The following is a 24788-nucleotide window of genomic DNA, read 5'->3' as shown; positions in this document are numbered from 1 at the left end:
AATAAACACTTTCAGCGATGAGTCCAAATATTGTCAATATAAATATTCAGTTTTTTTTCCTATGACAAACTGACATTGGAGTTGTACCTGCCTAAGGCTGTTAAAGGAGCTGTGAAACAGTTATTTATGATGGCCCATGTCATCGTAAGCTTTATTGAAGCTTATCAATCAAGAAGCTTTATTGATTGCTTTATTATGAATTTTCAGACATCAGCACTCAAAGCCTCTGAGGTGCAAAAGATGATGAGCTGGAGTCGACTGCACCGTAAAATTCAATGTACAAAAATCTATATTTAGAAGACAATACAATAAGAGAAAAATCAATTCATTTCAGTCTGAGTTTATTTAATATTGTATCTAGTTCACTTTAAATAGAACATTAACTCCATCAATACTGGAAAGACATTGTGATAATACTTAAATTAAAAATGTAGTCAGTCACTGCGTCACTGAAAATTATATTCCCCAAGTGGAAATATAACTATTCTATTTTTCTAGTTTTAAGTAAGAGTTTATTGCACTTAAGTTGGAAATATTTTTTTAAAAACATTCTATTTCTAGCAGATCAGTATAAATTGTCTGACCTTTATACTATTTTGTTCTGCTTAATAATATCATGAAACTGTACAGATATTAGTTCTGTAGAAAAGCATTAATAGACTGAAGCTTCAAAACAGAAAGTTAACAAAACAAAAATATACCCATGATTTTTTTTTTCTCCTCAGATCTACACTTTGGTCACTGAAGAATCTCCTTTATTTAACTGAAATCTATCAATAATATTCTTTAAACTAGGCTATATCATTTTTATAGAACATTTGCACATTTCAGAATTTTCAAAACTGAATAAGTGAGTTCACATAAAATATATCTGATTGCAAGAGTTCAAAAATCAATGGGTGGAGAAATGGCATGTTTAAAAATGAGACAAGCTCCTTTAAATAGGAGATTGTAATCATTAAATTAATTCCTTCCTGGCTTCTCTGCAGATGAGTATACACTTCTACATGTGTTCCTAAAGCATTCAAGCATAACACAAATCTTTTGGCATTTATGTTTTTTCATTTCTTTTCATGCAGAACTATTTATTGCAATAAAATATATCTAGAGTCAGAATTCACTGGGGAAACCAGCTCACCCCCAACTAGAAAGGTTAAGACAAAAACGTGAAGGTAGGTAATTACAGAAGAAATGCAGGTAAGGCTCAGTGGCATTCAAGGAGACTAAAGCTTCAGATCTGTTAATCCTTTCAGATCAAACATAAACGTTACAAGCCATCAAACAAATCTCGGCTTTATGAGAAAAGTCACTCTGATCACAGTCAAGCAAAATCTGCCACTAGACTGTTCTCTAAACTTCCAGACATTAGCTATGTTCTATAGTCGCTGCATAACAACATACTGTCAGTAAAACACTCACCAATCATTATGTATATTACTTTGAACATCTACAAATGTAGGACAAAATTCTCTGCTGGTGCAAACTGGCACGGTGTCAGTGGAGTTGCACAAATCTGTCCCAGTGGAGAATTTGGCTCTTTAAGTTTAAGCTCTCTAACGTTACATTAAATATACTATATATTAAATATAGGTGGGCCTTGGTAATACAACGGATGTGTACTGGATACACTGAGAATATGGTGAAATGTAATAGAAAGTGTTCAGTAATTTAGTGCAGGAATTGATTAAAACAGCAGCATACAACATGTTTCCTTTGTGCTTTTCCTGGAACAAAGAGGTTGGCCAAAAAACCATCATATGAAAAAGGGTTAGGCAGATTGTACTGCTGCAATATTGATCACTCAGAAAACAAGAGCACTCTTAAAAGACTGAACACAGCAGGACTGTATGTGCTGAATGTAGTTAAAAAGGAAACCGCAGGAACTTTCCATGAAGTTTGAAGATTATAAGACATAAGAAAATAAGGCAAAATAAAATTAAGTGCTGCTGCTATTTATTAGAAATGGGAAATGAGGCTAATGGGGCATGGCCACAATATAGCTGTTCTTTGGAGTTATTACTCTTATGATGTTAACACTGGACAGGGAGGGCCTGAAGAAAAGGATTTGTGGTCACAACTTGAACCATGGGGCCAAAGACATTTACAAAGAGACATTTGCCCTACATTGAGGGGAAAATGAAAATCTGGGTTCCTTCCCACTCTGAGTGGAACAGGTAGGCTGCCAACCCTCCAGGATTGTCCTGGTGTCTCCAGGAATTAAAGATTAATCTTTAATTAAAGATTATGTCATGTGATGAAATCTCCAGGAATTTATCCAACCAAAGTTGGCAACCCTAGGAACAGATAGCAAATCTCAGAAAAGATCATCTGATTTTCTTTGTGCGCTTGATTTTTTTTTTTTTCCTTTCGAGGAATTTTGTCTTTAGCTGCTTGCAAGCTAATGTAAACATGTTTGGATATGTGCGATTAAACTTTCAGTTAAAAAAACTGACGGCTACAAAGTGGGCAATACAACAGTAATGAGTTTGTGATTTAAGATAATTTTATCATAATTTTTTAAAATATACTTATATAAAATAACATGGATGGTCAAAATTGTTTAACAATAAAAGGATAGGTCAAAATAGAGTTCTTTTCACCAACATTGGCACACAATTAAAAAAGGAGCTTACGAGATTCTCCTCGAAGGGTATTCTACCTTCCTCGAATTATAATCCTTTATTAAAGTACACACGTTCTAAACCAGGGCTGAACTCTTGGATCTTGGCTCGCAATTCTGGCTCCAAGCGTGTTACGGACATGGAACTGAGCAAAAGAAAGATAGTAAAATGAGTACACAGAAAAATGCTGGGATCTAAAATAAAAAAGATGATGTATCTGCTCAAGGCTTTTTGGACTAGAAAAGGAGGTTCTGGATCTATTTTTTTCCCAATATGATGTTCTTAGATCAGAAGCAAAATAACTTTACTTGCTTGGAAATGAGATGTTCTGCCTATTCAAGAAATAGCTGCTGCTCTAGTATCTTGGACTTCAACCTTGATGGTTAGGTTCTCATGTAAATGTAGTGCTGGAAGATACACACTGTACCCTTTTACGAGACTTTCAAAAAATACTGTATTTGGCTGCTTTTGACGACTGTGTTATTTTATTCTGTTGAATCAAGGGAACTATTCTGTAGATGCAACATTTATTTTTCATTTGTAAAATGAATTCATCTGACAAGTCATGTAACAGCTGCAATTTCTTAAATACATTTTTTTTAAATTAATTTCCCTATAAAATTAGTGAGTCAACTCAGGACACATGAGGGTGAATTTCAAGAAGCACTGATCTGACTCAGGAATAGCACAGTGCTCACTACACTGACTTGCCAGTACAACTGTGTCAATCCAACTCAACATAGCCCTGCCGTGTTCCTTGCTATTGCAGCTCTTCAGCCTGTTCTTAGCCAGGAGGGCAAACAATGTGTAATTGCATTGTTGGAATCAAGGGAGTTACACCAGTGTAAAAATTATGTAAGTGAGATGAGAATGAGACCTAGGGTTTCCAGAAGAGAAAAGCTAGTGAACTCACCCACTAACTTTGTTAACCAACTAACCTCCAGTTGCAACATTTAAATCACATTAAGTATTTTTTACACTTGATGCAGTAATCATGACTTCCATTAATGACAAAAGGAAAGAATACATATCAGTGGAGTTTTTACACCAAGTTTACATAATTTATTGCATTTGAGCTGACCTTAATATTTAGTCTTCCCAGGCTCCTTTAGGATCTCATGGACAATGAATGTCAGCTCCATGTTTATTTTCAAACAAAGCTAATGGTTCTGAGACACATTAACGTGGATGAGGCTCTTACCTGGGGACAATCTTATTACCCAAACTACAAATAAAGCACACACAGTTCAGGTGGTGTCCATTCAGTGCGAGTTTCCAAATGAAAATAAATGGGATCTCACCACTTTTTTCATACATTAAAATGACGCCACCACCTTAAGGCACAAAGATGTATCCTTTTGACGTCATCTCCCCCTCTTTGAATCCCTCTACTGGCTCCTCACTGTGCTGTGTATCAAATCCAAGCTCCTTGTCCTGACATTCAAGGCCCCACATAATTCAACCCCAATCTGTATGTCCAACTGTTTCCTTTTTTTCCATTCACTCCATTCTCTCTGTTCCATCAATGATGCCCACTTTAACATCTCCTTTGCATCCCCTCCACTCCTGCTTCTGTAGCTTCTTCAGAGCTGCCCCGCAACAAGAATGCCGTCTCAAACCCCCAAGTCCTCCCCTCTCATTCAAATCCCTCCTAAAACTCATTTCTGACACCCAGCCTATCAGAAGTTAAACCCCGCTCCGCAACTAAACGGAACTATTAATATGCACACCTGCCTTACTGAGTAACTGTGGCAACTGTCTTTTCCTTCCTCCCTCATGTGTATGACCCACACTTGTCATATGTGAATTTAGATTGTATGCTCTTTGAGGCGGGGGAGGGAGGGAAGGAATGCCTTGCATGCTTCTGGCTCTCAACATTAAAAGAATAAAAAAACCCACATGTACCTTTTTTGAGGAAATAATGCACAGCACAAAGGTGTAGCAAACACCAAACTATAAAAGACAAAAATAAGATTACAATATTTAGGGTAGAATCGTACTTTTCTAAAAAACATTGCTAGACACACAAGTCAATCATTTTATTCTCTTTTCTTCTCAAGAACGGTAGGCCCCAGTCCTGTGACATGAAGTCAATTCTCCACTGCCTTGCACCATGTGTAGTCATTTACACCTATGCAGAGTGCAAAGAGGGCGCGATCACCCATCTAAGGCAGCGAAAATCTGATTTGGTAACATTTCACACCCACTTTGCATAGATGTAAGTAATGCACAAGAGGTTAGGCAGTGAAGAATCAAGCCCCTTGTTGACTTCCATGTGAGTTGAGGGCATTCACAACATTACAGGAATAGGTTCTACATTATCACCTGTTTAGGCAGTGGTCAAAACAACTTATTTTAATCAGTTGTAGGCCGGAGCCACCACCCGCACCCCCTTCTGCCCCCTTTCTTTGCTGGTTATATCTACGTTTGTAATTTCTCCACGCTGATGGCTACCATAAAAGAAGCAATGGAAGCAAGAGATTTGTGATTCTTTTTTAAAAAACGAATAGATAATACGATATAGAATGAGCAGATGTAAATGATATAATCTCGTTAACACCTCAGCTCACAGAAGGAATGAATAGTTTTTGATGCTCATTGGCTTTACTGCCCAAAAACATACAGCCTTGATTTTTTAAAATATTTTCAAATTGTGCCTCTTTACATCTTCCAAGGAAGCTATAGTCACACCTGTTAAAAATAGTAGAGAAGAAACTCACTCACCAGATTCCAACTAATCCAACTTGAATGGGGGCACTCATCCACGGGAACCGCTGTGTTAAAAATAATTATTACATAGTGAATCAAGTGTGCTTTTCCCTCCCCACAGTTTTGGAGATTTCATGTACTCATAAGAGATGGACTGACAGCTGTTAAGAGCTAAACATGGTGCAGATATACTGTGCAAGTTCTCCCCACAGCTTTGCCAGCACACTTCAATCCTGACCTCTAACATTGCTAAATTTGAGGGCCTGGTCCCAAGTCATCTGAAGTCAGTGGAAAGATCCCCATTGACATCAATGTGTATTGGATCAGATCTGAATAAATCTCCACTAGGAACTAGATTAATAGATGTCTGACAACCCATTTTGCTCATGGCCGGATTCTGATTTGAGTCTAGGGGCCAGTTCCCTGGTGAGACCACTTTGTGCTGCATTGACTTCAAAATGTAGCAGCAGCATCAGTGTCTGGCCCTGAGAGGATCAGCCCAGTGAAAACAGAACCATATGGCAGAGTAGAGGTTCATATGCTGCCCACCTTCCTGCCATAAGGAATTTGGTCAAGACAGCCCTATGCTGCAATTGAATCTTGGCTATTGTTTCAATCTGTTGTGCACCCTCAGGTTGATCTAACTTATGCCTGAGGATTTGCCAGCAGCGGCTTAAGGATCATGGGAGTGCCAAGGTAAGGTTTTGCACCAACCTCTCTCCTCACCCCTTGATTTGCTCTGTATGCTTCTCAGCTATCGCTGAAGTTCTGGCTCTAAATTCCTATGGATAAAACTAGTACTGTGCAACCGTGTGAGGGCCCCACTCCTTTTACAATTAAAGAAGAACATAAAATAGAAGCTGTGATTTGTTTAGCAAAGCAAAATAATTTTTTTTTATACAAATGTGATATTTATGGCTGGTTCATCTCTATTGCACTTTCTTTTGCAAATCTCATCAAATGTATTTGGAAAGAAGACAAAACTTTTATTGTAGGTCTTTAGATGATTTAAAAAAAATACTATGTTAGAATTTTAGTTGAAATTAAATACTAATGAAATAAAACCAAACATTTTAATGAAACTCTGCTGTAATGGGCTTTTTCATTACCATCAAACGAAGGTCTCTAAAAAGCATGAAACACACAATTGCTATCACAACAACATGTTGATTTGAAACAAAGCAGTTAATTAGTTAAGATTACACACTACAGTAGGCAAGTATAAAGACGATGTGTCTACAAGAAGCATTCCTCAAGCTGTAGGAAACTGGTGAACCAACAACAAAAGTCAATGTCAGTATTTTAAAGGGGAAAATGGAAGCAATAGGGAATGAAGGCAAAAAGGAATTTAAGAAAGTAAGTACGACAAGGTTGGTGCTAAAAGATCACAGCAGAAACAAAGAAGTGGGAAAACAATACTGGAATTAGCTCTTTCCTCAGGGACAGAGAGAGAGGAAATAACATAGCAGACTGTGCCCTTCTTTGTTTGAGGCAGTCTGTAGTCCAGAAATGGCTGCAGGAGAGAACTGTCCAATTCATCAGTTACCTACAAAAGTAGACAACAGATGGAAAAAAGCAGCATCAAGGCGATAAAGGAGGATGAATTCAGTGGTGCTGCACTGTTCTGACATTCCACTAATGCATCTTCATCTGACCTTTGCCCCAGATAGATTGGTTCAAAAGGCTTTGGTTTCATACAGTGGGAGAGTTAATGACAAGAGATGGTGGGAATAGCATCATCGGAGCAGAAGTGCTCGGAGACTATATGCTTATCACAGCTTGTGTACCAGCAGCAGAGGACTGTGGGATTGCTATCCTCTTTGTGGGAATGTTAGTCAGATTCCTTACTGTGAAAGGCTATGATCAAGGGGAGGATTATGCTTGAGAGATTCCTAGTATTGAACACTGAGGGAGTTGAGATAGTCTCATAATACAGAGGCATCAGGTCACTTGGGGTATATAAGACAGATATGTGCTTTTATCACAGTAAAGCACAGTGGTATTCGGCCTTCTTCTGAGTAGGATATTACTCTGAAAAACACAGGTGTGTCTAACAGCCTAGGCAGCATCATTAGCATAAACTGGTTCGTTTAATGAAACGTTTTTTGTTTCATGACAGTAGGATGTAAAAAACGCCTGTTAGGCAGATAAAGTCCTGACCTTTATTTTTCAAGAATGCTGCTGGACAATGCTAATATTAAAAAGAGTAGGAGGAAGAAGCCAGCATTAAAGATCAGTTTTAAGAACAAATATCTGGAAGGGTGAAAAAAATCAAACCAAACAAGGAGGTATAAGTAAAATACACTTAACTAAAAACAAGTTAGAGGCATCAGAAGCAGAATGTGCATCTGTCTAGAGAGAAAACAAAAACAAAGAAGCACAAGATAACAAAATAATTTGGTGAATACCAATTCTCTCATTGAACTCAGGAAGACAGTAGTTCTGAATGTATCAGGACTTAGCTTCCAGATGGTTTGTGTGGCAGGTGTTATTGTTGGATAGCGCACATAACGAGGTTGTAGAAATGACAATTCAATATGAAAACTTAGTATTTTAGTTATTGTTTCTATTCACTGTTAGTGCATAGTCACATTGGGAAAGATGGCAGATTCAAACGTTCTTCTATTTGCAATTAGATAAATAAATAACATTACTGGAAGCAGTTAAGGAATTAGAGGTATATGGAAGGAACTTGACTGTATCATAGGATAGTTCTTTGAAGAGCAGAACTATATGAGAGAAGACTGCAGAACAGGCTTTCTTTCTAATTAGGAAAAAAAGTTTGTAATGGTTGTTACAGTTGCAAACTAAGAAAATCTGATTAGATGGTTATATTACATGAAAGGGGAAAAAATACACAGGAATCAACCTGAAATGATGTATAGTGCAACAGGAGAAAGTAGGATGGGAACTTGTATGAGAAATTATATGAATTTATGAACCACGTTAGAGTTGGTTTAAAAATCTCAAAGTTCAGGTGGCAACAGTGATTTTCAGAAGTTTGTATGGAAGAAGCATCCAAAGTGCCTCTAATGGAAGGGTTAGAGGAGATGGAAGTGCACCTATAAACTCTGCATTTCTATGCTAATATAGTTTATGGCTCCTGCCACTGGGAGCAGCTATTGTGACTTGGTTTTCAGACATACATACCCAAGCATGTGTCAACAGAGATGATGAAGTAATAATCATATAGTCATATGGCCTCTGTTTTTATTTCATCAATGGAGTTTACCATGATACCATTAAAACTGTTAGACATGAAGAAACAGAAAAGAGAAGATATTCTATGGTAGGCTATAAAGAAATGAAGACTTGCTGATTGACACGCATTTGTTTATTTTCAGGCTTTTTGGTCTCAAAGGTATGTCTTCACTGTAATTAAAAACCGGCAGCTGGCCCATGCCATCTGACTTGGCCAAGGGGCTGTTTAACTGCAGTGTAGATGTTCAGGCTTGGGCTGGATCCTGGGCTCTAGGACTCTCTAAGGTGGGAGGGTCCCAGAGCTTGGTCTGCAGCCCGAGCCCAAACATCTACACCATGGTTAAACAGTCTCTTAGCCCGAGTTCTGCAAGCCCGAGTCAGCGGGCACAGGCCAGGTGCAGGTTTTTGATTGCTGTGTAGACATACCCAAAAAGGTTTTTACAGGCACATAAGAATTATTTTCTGGAATGCTGGTGTGCAAAGCAAAGACTGAGGTACATGTGTTAGTAAAGCAGATTGTAGGTGGTGGTGTCACAATACTGCAGGTGGAATGGTGCTTCTGGAAACCTCAAGAGGACATGCACAAGCTGCTAGTTAAAAAATGCAGCTCATTCCTTAATAGTTTTAGAACTAATCTACACCAAATGTTACCACTGACTAACTGCAGAGCAAGGTTTCACCTGAACTCACAGTCTGTGAGGCTGAGGGCAAGGAACAGGAGAGCATAAACGATCATGATGGTACCAAAGAACATTGAGTAGCCACTGAAGAAATCTCTCATGTATGCTGATCTGCAAAATTCACAACACCCTTATGTTGATTATACTGCACAATAAATACTTGAAGTTTGACTCCAAAGACACACTGATTCCTCCTTCACTCTTTTTGCCATAAATGTCATGTTTCTGCCATGCAAGTTGATATGACACATGACAATTCTTTCATGCTGTGCACATGTAAAACCATTTTTGCTCTAAATTTGCAACCCCTTGGATTTCAGAAAACAAATGTCCTTGCTCTTTATGGACAGTAAATTTTCAGGTGCACTGCTGTAGTTATCATGCCTCAAGTAGTCTAAAGGTCAAAGGAAGTCCATGAATAGGACGTAGGTCAAATCAATATATATCTCATTTATGCTGGGGAAAACATGATGTGTGTACATGGGAGCTTCACTCCTATCAGTTAGGAGAACCATGCAGTTTAAGTCTCCTATAGAGTAAAGATTTTAATTCCAAAATTCAACAGCTATATTCCCTGTTTTAGCACTGTGACGAACATAATTTTCTGAAGAAGTGAGCACTTCAGGAAAATGTAGTTTGTTTAATTTTTATTTTCTTTTATCCCCAAATTTAGAAGTCTTAAAGAAATGCATATTTATACACAAGTGTGAGCGTGTGCATGTGCACACACAGTGTATATTTCAGTAGTGTAGTTGTGAAATCTAAACTCAACATAAAGACTATGAAGAACAGAAATATAAGAAATAATTCCTCAGAGTCAACTACACGTGTAATCTAAAAACCAGGGCCGGCTCCAGGCACCAGCCTACCAAGCATATGCTTGGAGCGGCACCCGGAGGGGGGCCGGCGCTCAGGGTTGGGGTTTTTTTTGTTTTTTGTTTTAAACATACTGGGGCGCCCGGCGGCACTCCGGCCTGAGAGCGGGGCCGCGACTGGGCTTGCCGCCCTCCCCCGGCGCTCTGGCTGATCGAGGAGAGCGGGCCCGCGGCCGGGCTCGCCGCCCTCCTCCCAGCGCTCCAGCCGGTCAGGGAAAGTGGGCCCGCGGCCGGGCTCGTCGCCCTCCTCCCGGCGCTTCGGCTGGCTGGGGAGAGCGGGGCCGCGGCCGGGCTCGGCACCCTCCCCTGCTGCGCTCCCCACCGGGGGGCGGCAGGAGGCTTTTTTGCCTGGGGCGGCAAAAAAGCGAGAGCCGGCTCTGCTAAAAACTGATAACACTAAAAATATACCTTTCCAAGGAATGTCGGTAAGTTTATACACAGTACTACTTTTCTGCTTCTAACAATAAGCATGCTCCTAACCCAACTTGTGTTTTTCCCAGACAAAGATTTGAGATTGTCCATAGCCACTCATGCAAAAGGAAGCCAGGGACATTAATGGGCAAAGAAATTCTACCTTTGTAACTAAGATACAGCCCTGGCTCAGGTCTTATGTGAAATCTGTATGATATTTTATTCACAATGTAGTATGTTATTACTGCTGATTACAACCTCATGCATACACACAGTGTAAAAGGTAAACCAAAAGACCTTAATAGATCAGTATTAGATTTATACTAACATATTATGAACAACTGGATAAGGACATCACACTACATTAGCTTAAATAAAATATGAGAAACATATCATACCTATTGAAACATGCACACCCAATATTTGGTTTACCCATAATTCTAATGGGTCATTTTCAAATCAGATTTTTTTCCACTTCAAGATACCTTTTGACTCCAGCTAAGCTGAACCTCTCTTTATTGACCAAAACTTAAAAAATAAATTTAAAATGATTTGCATTGTATTTGTAACAAATTCAATGTTTACAATTATTACACTGAAACAAGCAAATCTTGCTGAACAGAGAAGAATTGCATATTTTAGATTTTTTTTTAAAACATAGTTATTGTATTTTATAATTTGGTAGGCTCATTCATTTTTTGGGTGGGTGGGAGCAGAGGGAAGGCAGATGACACAAACATCATTCGAAAACAGATCGCAATCTGTGTGTAGCCCATTGTGTTAGCTGATTCAGATAAATGTTCCCTAGATTTTAACCAAAATATCATATTGCTATGATACATGATGCTATGCCGAGTAATCTACTCATTCCTTTCATAAAACTTTTATTTAGACAGTGCTGAGGTGAAGGACAGGGACTGTTCAAATGAATTATTTAAATAATTCATGATACTTCGATAGCACCTCTGATCAGAGCGATATATGAAAGCACTCTGCCAACCTTAAGCAAGCATAACACCCTATTATTTCTGCTTTACAGATGGGGAAATTGAAGCACAGGCAAGTTAAAGAGCTAGATTCTATTTGGTGCTGAGCAACTAATTTGAAGTACTTAAGCACATGCCTAAGACCCACTGACTTCAATGGGGCTTCTGGACGTGCTTAACGTAAAGCATGTTCTGAACTGTGTTCGTGAACTGGAGCTTAGCTTCCTCAACTCCCACTGTCTTCAACGGCAGTTGAAGGGACTGAATATCTTCAAGGAGCTGCTCAGGTCCTCACAGGATTGAGCCCTAAGTGACATGACAAGAGTCAGAAATTCTTGACTGGCAGACCAACCTTTAACCATTAGACAGCATTTCCGAACTATTCAGTAAAAGATTTAATAATTTAATTGGCAAAACTACATTACTGAAAATATTCCAAATGTTTCTTTATGCATATTCAGAAACAAAAATTTTCCTTTTCTAGGGAATATAATAGTTAGCGGTCAGATCATAGAATCACAGAAGAAGATTAGGGTTGGAAGAGACCTCAGGAGGTCATCTAGTCCAACCCCCTGCGCAAAGCAGGACCAACCCCAACTATATCATCCCAGCCAGGGCTTTGTCAAGCCGGGCCTTAAAAACCTCTAAGGATGGAGATTCCACCACGTGCCTAGGTAACCCATTCCAGTGCAGATGTAGACTAACTTTATGTTTCTGTATGTATTTGCGGTTAAGTAACTTAAACAATGTTTTATGAAAACACAAATATTATTGAAAATATAACATTGTAATCTTTCTTCATGTAACATTTACTTAATACTCTGTATATGAAATACATGTGACTATGTCCTATATGCATATATTTAGCAACAGAGGCTTACCTTTAAAAAGGCTTTTTTTTCCAAAGTATTCATTATAAAGGGAGGAATAGCTGAAAGTGAGAAAATAAAAAACAAAACACAACAAATGCTTAAATCTTTGCAAACAACATATAGTTTTCCATAAACCTTTTTGCAGCAGTTTAGAACAGTAGTTGGAAATCTTATGCCACCTTTAGAATCTGGAATACTTTTCTGTGACTTCTTGAAGTGTGAACAATGACATCCAAATAGCTTAATTATGACAGTTTCAATATTTACACATATCTGTAGCAATGTGTGCAAGCATTTTGCTTGGACAATTCAGTCTATTGTAAATTTTCCTCATTCTGGAGCAGACTCATCTTCTCCTCGTTTTCCCCCAGTGCTCCTTTCCCATTGTGTAGGCTGTTCTAGTGGCACCTGCACTTTCCCCACAACTCCAGGTCAAAAAGAGCAGCAGACCTTCAGTAAGCTGAAAGTATTGGTTAGTAGGACCCATTAACAGCAGTAAGGAGGTGATACACCATAAACAACCATTGTCTCCTTGTACCTCTTGGCTTTTACCAGCCTGCACACAAATTTTAACATTCACATCCATTGTGAGATTACATTATCAAGGTATTAGCCTAAATTAGTGTAATACTAAGCACAGAAAAAACTATTTCCCATACAGTAGAATCATCTTAAGTCAGACATCTCAATGGATGACCTATCATCCTAATTAAGCACCTGCCTTGAGTAAAAGGAGGACACTTTAAAGCAGCCAGTTAAGACTTTAAATGAACTGAGTACCATAATGAAGATTTCACTGCTTTTCATTTTGATTTGACTTTCCTTTTCCTGCTCCCCTCTGCCCTTCACAACCTCTCCTTATCTTTATTTGACAACTTGTCTTCTAACACATTGGAATGGAAAATTTCTCACCTATTTAAAATATGGTTAAGCACTCAACAACCTGGCACTGGTTAAATATGTCCAGACTTGTAGCTAATTCTGTTCCATTTGAGTAGAATGACAGCAGCCTAAGAACCATATTCTCAGAAGTATTTAGGCAACTAGTTTCTATCGATTTCAACAGCAGTTAGGGAGCTAAATACCTTTGAAGATTTGGGCCTAAGGCCCTGTCTACACTACCACTTACGTCAGTGAAACTTATGTGAAAAAAACACCCCCCTGAGAGACATAAGTTTTGTCGCCATAAGCTTCTCCCACCGACGTAGCTACCGCCGCTTGTTGAGGTAGTTTTATGATGTCAACGGGAGAGCTCTCACCCGTCGGCATAGAGCGGCTACACAAGCCATCTTACAGCGGCGCAGGTGCATCGGTACATCTGTGCCGCTGTAAGATCCCTAGTGTAGCCATGGCCTAAATCTCTTCCTGGGGAATCATTCCAATAAATTCTGTTCCATTTAAGAGGAACACATAGCATGGTTCCGCCTGGAATGTCTCTACAGCCATAGCAGGGTTTGATCTATTAGAGAAACATTTACATAGAATTCAGCATCCCTCTAGCTGTTTATTCTAACAACTGTAGGGCAATCATTTTGTTTGACTAAAGTTATACTAACCCATGCCAGGGGCAGCCATGAGAATCCTTGAGACAACCACCTGAGTAATGGCCTGCTGAGCAGCTTTGGCTGATTCACCTAACCTGTTCCCATTTTCGTCTGTAACAGGGATACCAAATTTGAGTTCCCTGTTGAATAAAAAAAAAGAAGAGTTTAATAACAGTTAGTGGCACTCATTTTTATCCTTTTTTGTCATTTGATCCTAAATGATTTTTCCTCCTTTAACTATGTCAAATTGAAAAAATACTTCCAAGCAAGTGACATAGGCCATGTGTACACTGTTTTTGTTGTTAAAACTTTTGTAGTTCAGGGGTGTGAAAAAGACACCCCCCTGAACGATAAACATTTTGACGATGGAAAGCGCCAGTAGGGGCAGCGCTCTCCCAGTGACAAAGCTACCACCCCTCATTCAGAGTGGTTTTATTCTGTCACCGGGAGAGCTCTCTCCTGGCAACAAAGAGCGGCTACACTGTGCACTGTACAACAGTGTGGCTGCAGCGGCACAACCACGCTGTTGTAAGGTGCGCAGTATAGACACAGCCTTAATATTTTATGAACTTTAAGTGAATACTTTAAAGAGCTTTTAAAAAATAACTCCTTTAGTGCCAAACAAAAATATTTCTTTTGTAATCTTGTAGGCCAAATATAGGGATTTTTTTTGCTGGGGATAGGGGGTGGGGAGGGGGGTTAAACACACTAAAGAGTACTTCTCTACACAACGCACAGTCAACAAAAAAGAATTAGATATATTCATGGAGGACAGGTCCATCAATGGCTATTAGCCAAGATGGTCAGGGATAAAAACCCATGCTCTGGGTGTCCCTAAACCTCTAATTGCCAGAAGGTGGGACTGGATGATGGGACGAATCACTTGATAAATTGCCTTGTTCTGTTAATTTCCTCTGGAACCATCTGGCACTGGCTACACTTGGAAAACAGGATTCTGGGCTAGATGGACCATTGGTCTGACCCATTGTGGCCATTCTTATGTTCTTATAAGACTCTATATGTCAGGTCTTGAAGGACAGGTACTTGGCTTTTGAGATCCAAGAGCAAAGATCTAATGGGATACTTATCTTAGGGGAACAAAGATATTCTATTTTATACTTGTGATATTTAATCAAATGCCTTTAAAACCTAAAAAAGACTGCCCTTGAAATGCCATACACGACATTGAAAACAACTAAAATAGGTAGAAACATTACAAAACGGATAAACTAACTAAACAAAACAAGTAGTTCATCTGCAAGTGTTGCCACAAAAATTACATTTCTTCTAGAATGAATGTATCGCATTCTCTTTCTTACCTTTGCCTCATTAATGGAATATTTATGCAATTAGCAGCGGCTACAGCAGCAAAAGGAACAAAACGTCCTATAAGGTGCGAGACATGCTGTGAAAAGGGGAGGAAAAGGTTTTCAGGTTTCACAATCTTTTTAAAGGGTCTTCTTAAGCCATTTTTTTTTACATATAAAGCAGATTGTTCTCTTTGACTTAAAATTCAGAGAGAACCCACTGTGAAGTCAAGGGCAAAAAAAATCTGACATAAAACTTTTAACTGACAAAACTGACAACCCTCTCTGTCAGGGTAAGCATTGGCAGGAAGGTTGAAGGGGAGACAGTCTTGACTATTAGCATCGCCATTGCCTAGAAGTGTGAGCTTCCTGACATACTCATCAGCATAATAACAAGGAGTGGCACCAAAGAGACCTTAAATTTAATTCCATCCACTGGCAAGGTTATATCCACCAGGCATCAATATTAATAGCTTTGTAACTAAGGGCACTGACTATACAGAAGCTATTGATCAAATCAATATGTTGTATAATCTGTTATGCTCTACTTAAAATAAATTCTCTTGAACATTTCGTCATTACTGCATTTTATCCAAAACTGAAATTTAACAAAAATATGTAAGACATGCTATTATTTTTTTTTGGGGTGGGGGGAGCGGGTAAAGGAAGAGGAAAAGGTAAAGAGTCTTCTTTCATGGTAAATCTGAGGATTTAGTTAAATAACTAGACAATTTTCAACCCGAAATCAGTTTAACAGAAACATCCAGACAGACTCCACTCCATAGCAGCTTCATTAACTCTGTAATGCCAGTTTGGGACAGAGTTGCAAAAAACTGCAAAAATCGCAAGCAAAGAAATGTGTATCTTCACTCATCACTGAAGCACGTATTAAAATTAAGCATTTGGAGGACAAGAATATATAAGCTCAACAGAATCCCTTGTGTAGGATCAGGTGATAAGAAAACTCCAATTCCCTACATTTTAAAAGTGAAAGCAACATAAATATTAAAAGGGAGGTAGTGAAAACTGTTGCAAGTATTGCTATTGCAAAATATAGTATTCTTGCAAAGTTTACAAGTTTTAATCAAAGATTTTGATAAAAGTACTAAGTTCATTGGCAAAAACTTCTTGACATATTTTCAGGAGTTTTGACAATAACAATAAGTAATAGTAAATAAATAGGTATATGAATAACTACATCCTACACAAATATTATTTTATGCTTAAATATCAGACTACTTATTTCACACTTTGGCTATGTCTACACTGCAACTGAACTGCAATCAAAGGTGTGATTGCAGCTGGAGGAAGCATCCTGACACTAGCTTTAATCTAGCTAACTTGGCTAACACCACAAGTACATACCCAGGGTCTCAGAAGGGCTCATACAGCCTACGCCAGGGTCTGTGCGTCATGTCTTCACTGCTATTTTTAGCCATGTTATGCCTACTTGAGCCGCAATCACATCTTTGATTGCAGTTTGACTGCAGCATAGCCATAGCCTTTGACACTTATGGCCAAATTTTCAGCCAGACTGAGGTTCAGCCTCCACGTTTGCTGGTGCAGTTTTGCATCTACAAAAAACGTTCCTGCACATTTTGTTCACATGAATGGATGATGAGCATATATATCTTAGTGCTTACTGGTCTAATTTCCTGATTTTCTTCCAAAAGATACTTAGACATGTAACACTGCCAGTGTAAAAATGGAGTACATGCAATTTGCACTAGCAAGAGGGAGGGATGGGCCACTGAAAAATCAATCTGCAGTTCTAAACGAGCAGTAAGTAATTATAGTTCCATAATGGGAATTGTGTTTAACAAGATGTAGCGGTACTAGAGGATGACTAAGCCACTAAAATTCTACTAAACATAAAAGTTTAACTAAGAAAAATTCAATACCTTGGTTAGTGCATTAAGTCCTAGAGCTGTTGCTACAGCACCTGTAGTGGCAGAAACATAGGCTGTTCCCAGCTGGCTAAAACAAAAATAAAAATGATTGCACTTGCACAACCTGTATTTGTATTAACTTGCAAAATCTTCAAATTCTAAAACAACATGCATCAATACTGTACTAAAATAACTTAGTTTAAAAACAAAGCTGCATTTTATTAATGTGGAATCAAATTTCTCTCTGCATCTTATTCTGTTCATCGCATTTTAGCTTTCGCTCATATGTCCAACTCTCTGAACTGAGGCTGTGAAGGATCGTATGTCCTATATTTAATCTGTTGATGTCCTTAATTAAAGACATTAACCAAAGCTTCTGACAAGGTAACAAGCTAATTTAGCATTCTCAAATGACTGATTAAACAGTGCAATGAAGATCTCTATTAGAGATTATGTTGGTGTTTAAAAGATTGCTTAACTCATAGCAGTTATATTCATTTTTAAAAGGTTAAACATAATTGTAATCTCAAATCATTCTCAAGCATCTCTTCGCAACTGTGCTAACTTGTTAGCACGCACTCACACTGATTTGTGCAGTGACTCATGTCCACATACTGCATCAGAAATTACTGAAGCTCAACCATCTTCAGATAGATGGCAGTGCTGGTTACAAAGATATTTGAACTATTTGGTTAAGCATCTGACCTGACAGTAATTGGGGCATCTCCACTCCTGTTGGTGTAATTTACAATAGCGTTGAAGGACTGGTTAATCCACTGCCAGAAGACCACTGCTGGAGTAGTTCTTAAAACAAGAAAAAGTGTTTTTTTTTAAAATGGACATTAACAAAAGAGCGATGTTATACCAAGCAAGGTGAGTATGAACCTGAAGAGCTGCTAGGCTGTTCTTATTTATCTGAGCAAAGTTATTCCGAAGTACTTCAGCCAATAAGAAACTAGTTTATTACAGTAATCAAAATACAGAATACATTTTTAAACAAACACAAAATCACAACTAAAAACCATATCAGCAGTCAGTATAATAAAGCACAACCCTAATTATTCACTCAAGATGGGAGGAGAATTGCAACAACTGAGATATTATGGCAAAAGCTTAACTTCTAAAAATTGAACAAAAATATACGAACTTACTTCCACCTTATATATAGACCACATTTACAGACCTGGTTATTTCTCGCCCAGCTCCACAACCACATGGATTGGTAGTTTTCTTTGGAGACCACACACAGACACACACACACACACACACACACACACACACACAAACACACACCCTTTTTAAATCTACTTACTTCAAAAGTTCTTCAGTCTGCTACTGTGACATAAAACATGTCCTCTGACCCTGAAACATTTGTTTGAGTTCAGGAGTCAACAGGCGATTTTTTCATTATTAGCTCAAAGTATAAGCAAACATTTCTGCATGAACTAACAATAAATATTGATGTTGTACAGGAATGAATGTAAAATCTGTTTCAATATAGGATCAATGACAGATTCATTTGAAAAAAAAGTCTCTGAGACGTCCTCTAAATTGTGTAAATGCTACTAAGGTGATGCCTCAAGACAGAAATCCTACCTTGAAAGTATTTAAACACTTTAGCTGTTGGGGTAGCAAAAAAGCTAAAGATCATGCTCAAGTTTCAAAGCTACAGTCTGAAAAACTGATGTGACTGCTATAATATTATCAAGATGGGTGCTTTAAAAATGCCTATGTGGGGAGGTTGGGTGGGGGTAACTGTTCTACTATGAATTCTGAGATGGAAAACAACCCATTAATGTGAACAAAGAATATAGATTAGAACATTCTTTCTATTAAATTCAAGTAAATTGCACTTGTGGGGCCTTTTTCAGATGACAAAATATTATAATTACCAGGTTGTTCAGTGGAAAAGCTCCAGAAGACAAGTCATTGGCAGAGACAAAGGACACAGAGATCAGCAAATCGTTTACATTTCTTAATATAGATTGCACTGATAAGATTTGTTTTTGTTGGTTTTGATAAAGTGATAAGATAAAGTGAGGATAATTTTAGAATCACTGAATCAAATACAATAATGTTACTGCCTCTAACTTCTCCACTGGTTCTTCTAAGAAAAATAATATTATTTAAGAAATAAATAAACTAAAATAAAATTCAAGTACAAAGACTGCTCACAGAAGATACTAAGACTGGCCTTTGAAAGTAGACTCCACTGAATTTGTGAAGATGTGGAATAAGGATAATTCAGGTGCTTTTGAGGAAAAGGGAGGTAATAAAAGGGACATAGGACTGGACGACTGATAGACTGAAGGATGTTTAACACTTACTTTGCAGAGAGCATCCTACATGCCAGATCTCTACAGTAAGAATTATCAGACAGAATCTCCTCCTCTTAGTTCTCCAGATAAATCTCCTATATGGATGGGATTTTGGAACATTCAACTTCCTCAGTTAAATGAGGAAATACAGGATATTTGGTGAATTATTAGAGGAGGCTAAAAGGCTCACCTCCCAGCTACTTCTAGAGGAAACGACCAATAAATGCAGGTAAAAGGGATGCAAGGACAGAAGAGGAAAGGAGGCAACATTTTATATTTTAAAAAGTATTTATAAAACATCTTTTAAAATGTTCTGATGAGCTAATTACATTAAATATTACCGACTTAATTTACTGACAGTGTTTGTGTTATATTGGCATCACTTACCTATAAAAGGTCATCATACAACCTGTGATAGTCATGTTCATTGGTACCTGAGCTGACATTCGGCCAATCAAAATCATCTTTTCACCGGTGTCTGGGTGAAAAGCTGAATCATACACATATTTTGCTCTCCATAGTTCATCTTCTGTCAGCCCAGGGGCCACAATACCTTGTCTTGGAAACAAATAAAAAATGTTGTTATAAAATATAGCAATTAGTATAAACAAATATGGTACCAAAGGACTTTTGGATCAACAGAATACATTTAAAAAGATAGAAGTGAGTATTGTACTTTAGCTTCTATTGTACTGCATGTTAAGAACCCCATTGACAAGTGCATTTGGTAGATTAGCCTTTATATAGCTTGCTGAAGAAAGAATCAAAATTCCCTGCAATGGTTAGGAACCTTAGCTGATACTGCCCATAACAAAATTCTACCTGTTCAAAAGAATGTAGAGATTTCAGCTATATAACTTCCATTAAAATCACTAATAATCACATAGACAAAAACCCATGCCCAAGTCTGAAAATTTATCTTCAGGTATCTGAGAAGCTATTTATCTCAAATAATAGAACAAGTAGTCAAAGTTAGCTCTCAGTATTGCTGTCATACCAACTATTTATCGGAATTAGACAGCTCATCCATAGACCAGAGTGCTTTCTTAGCATGGGTTCTCAGACCATGTCATTTGTTAATTCATAACTCTAGATGCTACTATTTTAAATATCACATATACTTGGCATTACAAGAAGATAAAATAGAATACCTAAAGGAAGCGATATTGGTTTGAAAATGTTTTAAATATTTCATTAGACGGATATAATCACCTACTGATATGTGTGACACTTAGCAAGCCACAATCACTTATGGTCCAAGAAAAAAGATTGTCATTATTACTGATGGCCAAAAATATCCAACTATCATACCTGTAATCATGAACAATTTTTCTTGCATTTTCTAGTTGTTCATTAGGTAATAAAATATTCCTGGGATCCGTTACAGTAAAGAAATGATTGGCTCGTCCAACAAAAGTGCTTTGATCCCAACGGGGTTCCTTGATATTAATGTCTAATGGTATATCTGCTGACATTTTCATGAACTCTGTGTGCAAAGAAAAAAGATTTCAATTTGATAATTCTTAGTAATACATAATGTACCGAGAACCTCTAAGCATGTAATCTTGCTAGGTGCCAAACACTCTAAAATTCCATTAAAAACCCTAAATGAGCAAGTACATACTTTGAATGCAATGTATTTATCCCATATGCTTTCTGCAAACAACAAAGTGATTGGCATTAGTCAAATTGTCATTCACACGAGGAACAAGTGCAAGTTTATCTGAACATACATATATATTTTTACATTCCTTCGCTTAAATAGTGCACAGTAAAAGAATGATTCTCAGAAGATGAGTAACTGAAGAGCAGAATTTTATTGATAATAGCCTCACAAAATAATGGATAACGCAAAATACTAATTCAGTATTTGCTTTACTTGAATTAATTATGTATTCTCTCGACACTCCACCAGACTGGAATAAGGTGACTTAAAACGAAATAAAAATTAAATTGAGAAGACAGGCTTTAAGTGAGTTAAACTATTCTTCTGCACCTGTATTTTGTGAGAAAGCCTGTAAAAAAATTCTGGCACAGCAAAACAAAATTAAAGTTAGAAACACACAATACAATATCGTTTACTGTAACAGCTGCATTTTCTAGAGCTTACTGTAGATTATCCTTTATTTTTAAAAGTGTTACCAAGCAATCCATTACACTAAGAAGGTGTGCCAGTTTTCCTAGGCATAAAGGCAGGAAAGAGCACCTCTGCCAGTTAACCTCACAGACCTAGCAGTGTTCTGCCACCTCAGTAGAACAGGGTGACTTATTCATAGTTTGCTTCCAGACCAAGAACAAATATCATCTGCTCAACCATTCATTCTGTCTAATTACTAAATAAGTCTGTGGAAAATGCTAATTAATAATGATTGGTTGGGGGGTCAATAAACAATTGTATTTCAAAGGCAATGCTTCTCACAGCCCTCTAAAACAGGCAAATGGATGTTAAAATACATCTAACTGAGAAGTGATGTTAAAGACAACCCGCTGTGTTTCTTATGGGTTTAAGACCGAATGGGACCATAAAAACAATGTTTTTTCAATGCATTTCTAAACATTAATTTTTAAACAGTATGGTATTCTGTCTAGTATTGAAAACAACCACAGACTTACAGACTTCAGTGAAAAAGAAAAGTAAACACATAAAACCCAATATGTGATCAAACACAAGACCTTGAGAGAATGACAGTTTCACTGTAGACACTACAGCAAAAGCAGGCAAAATATCATACCAGCAAGAGCACACGCTCAGTTCCCCCTGACGTCACTGGAGCATGTCCATGTCCATAGGGGTTAGGGCCCAGAAAATTAAAGGTTTTGTGACTAAAATAATTTTAGCATCCTGATGAAAGAAGGCAGTTCCTAGTATAATACCGGCTGTATCAACTATAGCATTGTATCAACTATGCATCCGAAGAAGTGAGGTTTTTACCCATGAAAGCTTATGCCCAAATAAATCTGTTAGTCTTTAAGGTGCCACCAGACTCCTTGTTGTTATTGTTAAAAGTGGATTTCTACAACATGTTCAAATAAAACCTGAAAGTGGATTTCTACAACCTGAAACAAATAAAAAACCCAAAACAAACAACCAAAGTTAATTAGACTTAAGAAAGGGAAAAATGTTATGTGAGAATGATATTTGTACTGTAATGTATTAATTGCTAATATCATTATCTTTGTCAGGAGAAACCAATACACTGTGTACCAGTTCGCTACCATTAAGATCTAGTTAATAGTCCAGGTGAAGTTCCAAAAGTTAAGACTTTTAATTGTTAAAATGCCAAACTTAAAGATATTTGCGTTACTGTTATCTAACTGGAGCTTCATTTGGGGTGGTGAGTTATGTGCATATTATTTCCATTAATGAAATAACGGACTTTATATAAACTTGTATTGTCCAGGAGAGAGCTGGGTAGTACAGGACATACATTTCTGGGGGAAAATTTAAGACCGGGAGTGTGTTGGGGTCATCCTGCATTATAACAAAGGCTAGTGATAGCCAGAGTGTAACCCATGCGTGGCTGGCAGGCTGCAGTTACACAGAAACACACAGGGAGTGACTTGCATGCTGGAAAGCTGTTTGGGAGCAGCCCAGGTTGGAACTGCTTCAGCAAGGCATCATAAGGCACCCAAGATTGCAGGGCAAGGGTGGCCCAGCTGCTCATTATTCTACATTGTACTCAAGTATGTCACACCTTCCACATGGCATTCTTTCATATTCTGATCAAAGACAAGTCAAATACTGTTTGTGAGAAAATTAGTGAAGACACTGGAGTTCAGCAATTGAACTTGAGTTGTTGTGTCACTGAACCTGGATAGTTCTTTGCTGTTTATGTGAACAAATTCTGATGAGTATTTTCATCTTAACTTAGCTTCTCTTTTTACTTGGTTGATGCTTGCTCGCTAATGGAGAAAGATCAGGCACAAATTATGAAAGCTGTTTGAATTGCGGGAGACTGATCAAAATTAGATGTGTAGAGAAAAAAGTATAAAAAGAAGCACTTTATAACACAACTTCTAAAAACATCTTCAACATATGAATTTTACACCAAAACAGAACTAGTCCATTCATGAAAGGTGGAGAGTTAACACATCCAATAGACATGAACCGTTACTCAAAGTCCTTTTTTTCCACCTCAAGAGCACTTTGGAAGTCTTTGGAAAAGCAATTAAGTTATCTACAGATAGAAATTTCTTGGTCTTCATATCCTAAGCAGCCCAAAACAGCAAAAGGTTGTAAGAGATATAAAATACCATCCACATTTCATATTGGAGATTAGGAAGCTGATTTAGACCACTGATACTATTGGTAAAAAACCTCCCAGTTCTTGGAATCAAGAAATTAACCATTTGCAAAAGTCAGGCCCGGATCCACAAAGGGACTTTTAGGCACCTAGAAAATCACTGGAATCCACAAACCCTGGATTAGGCACCTAGACTCCCTATACAATACATTGGGAAATATAGGTGGGATCCACAAACGCCCCAGCACTTTAGGTAGGAACTGACCTAAGCTGGCCAATGGGAGATACCTTTCCTTATAATCTTTAGCCCAATGGTCAGAGTACTCACCCTGGTTCAATTCCCCCCACCCCCCTGCCTGAGAAGATATTTGAAAAGGCATTTCCCACCTCTCCTCCAGATGCCTCACTAAGGCAGCAATGTGCATGCCCAGAGGCAGAAACTTGGGTATCTAGGTAACTTTTACAATGAAAATGTAGGCACTGACTGAGCTTTGGCCTTGGCTACACTTGCAAGTTACAGCGCTGTAAAGCCTCCCCCAGCGCTGTAACTCAGTCCCCGTCCACACTGGCAGGGCACTTGCAGCGCTGTATCTCCCTGGGTACACCGCTGCAGGTACTCCACATCTCCGAGAGGAATGACAGCTGCAGTGGAGTGGCTATGACTCACGGGTGTGAGTGTAAACGCTTGCAGCGCTGTACTAATCACCTTGTCAAGTGGCCAATCCTCTCCATTGTTGTGACCGGCTGCAGGAATGTGCAAGTGCCGGTTTCAAAGCTTGTACCACAGAGAAAAGCAAACAGATTGCAGCTTGCTTTGAGTGAGTGAATGAATGAGCAGGGGGCCGGGAGTTTGGAACTTGCAAAATAGAGAGCTGACATGCTCCAAAAAGCACTCTCTCTCCCCCCACACTCCCTGTCACAATCCACCCCACCCCCCACCCCCCGTTTTGAAAAGCACGTTGCAGCCACATGAATGCTGGGATAGCTGCCCATAATGCACCGCTCCCAACACAGCTGCAGATGTTACAAGTGTGGCCACACCACTGCGCTGGCAGCTGTCAGTGTGGACAGACTGCGGCGCTTTTCCCTACTCAGCTGCACGAAGACAGGTTTACCTCAGAGCGCTGCTGT

The 24788-nt window shown here is 38.4% G+C and overlaps 1 protein-coding gene across 7 annotated transcripts in view; it reads right to left on the bottom strand.

The window, feature by feature from the left end:
• Positions 1 to 324: 324 nt before the first annotated feature.
• The window catches only part of SFXN1 (sideroflexin 1), a 42051-nt gene continuing 17587 nt past the window's right edge, over positions 325 to 24788 (bottom strand). For 4 of the 7 annotated variants that reach the window (XM_005298075.4, XM_042850844.2, XM_042850843.2 and 1 more), the window contains 10 exons: positions 20725 to 20899; positions 19801 to 19971; positions 17801 to 17899; positions 17108 to 17183; positions 15219 to 15304; positions 13912 to 14039; positions 12365 to 12414; positions 5346 to 5395; positions 4527 to 4574; positions 325 to 2766 (listed from right to left, as the gene is read on the bottom strand). In XM_005298075.4, the coding sequence (XP_005298132.2) occupies positions 2670 to 2766; positions 4527 to 4574; positions 5346 to 5395; positions 12365 to 12414; positions 13912 to 14039; positions 15219 to 15304; positions 17108 to 17183; positions 17801 to 17899; positions 19801 to 19971; positions 20725 to 20894 (975 nt within the window). In that variant the 5' untranslated portion in view covers positions 20895 to 20899 and the 3' untranslated portion in view covers positions 325 to 2669. Of the gene's footprint in view, positions 2767 to 4520; positions 4575 to 5345; positions 5396 to 9211; positions 9323 to 12364; positions 12415 to 13911; positions 14040 to 15218; positions 15305 to 17107; positions 17184 to 17800; positions 17900 to 19800; positions 19972 to 20724; positions 20900 to 21037; positions 21057 to 24788 lie in introns of those variants that run through there. The other 3 variants (XR_006174559.2, XM_005298076.5, XR_002887938.3) reach the window with 3 other exon arrangements.

Source organism: Chrysemys picta, chromosome 8 (genome assembly GCF_011386835.1).
Source record: "Chrysemys picta bellii isolate R12L10 chromosome 8, ASM1138683v2, whole genome shotgun sequence".
NCBI classification, from domain to species: Eukaryota; Metazoa; Chordata; order Testudines; family Emydidae; genus Chrysemys; species Chrysemys picta.
Note: the sequence above shows the minus strand (reverse complement) of the source record. Positions and strands in the feature narration are given on the sequence as shown.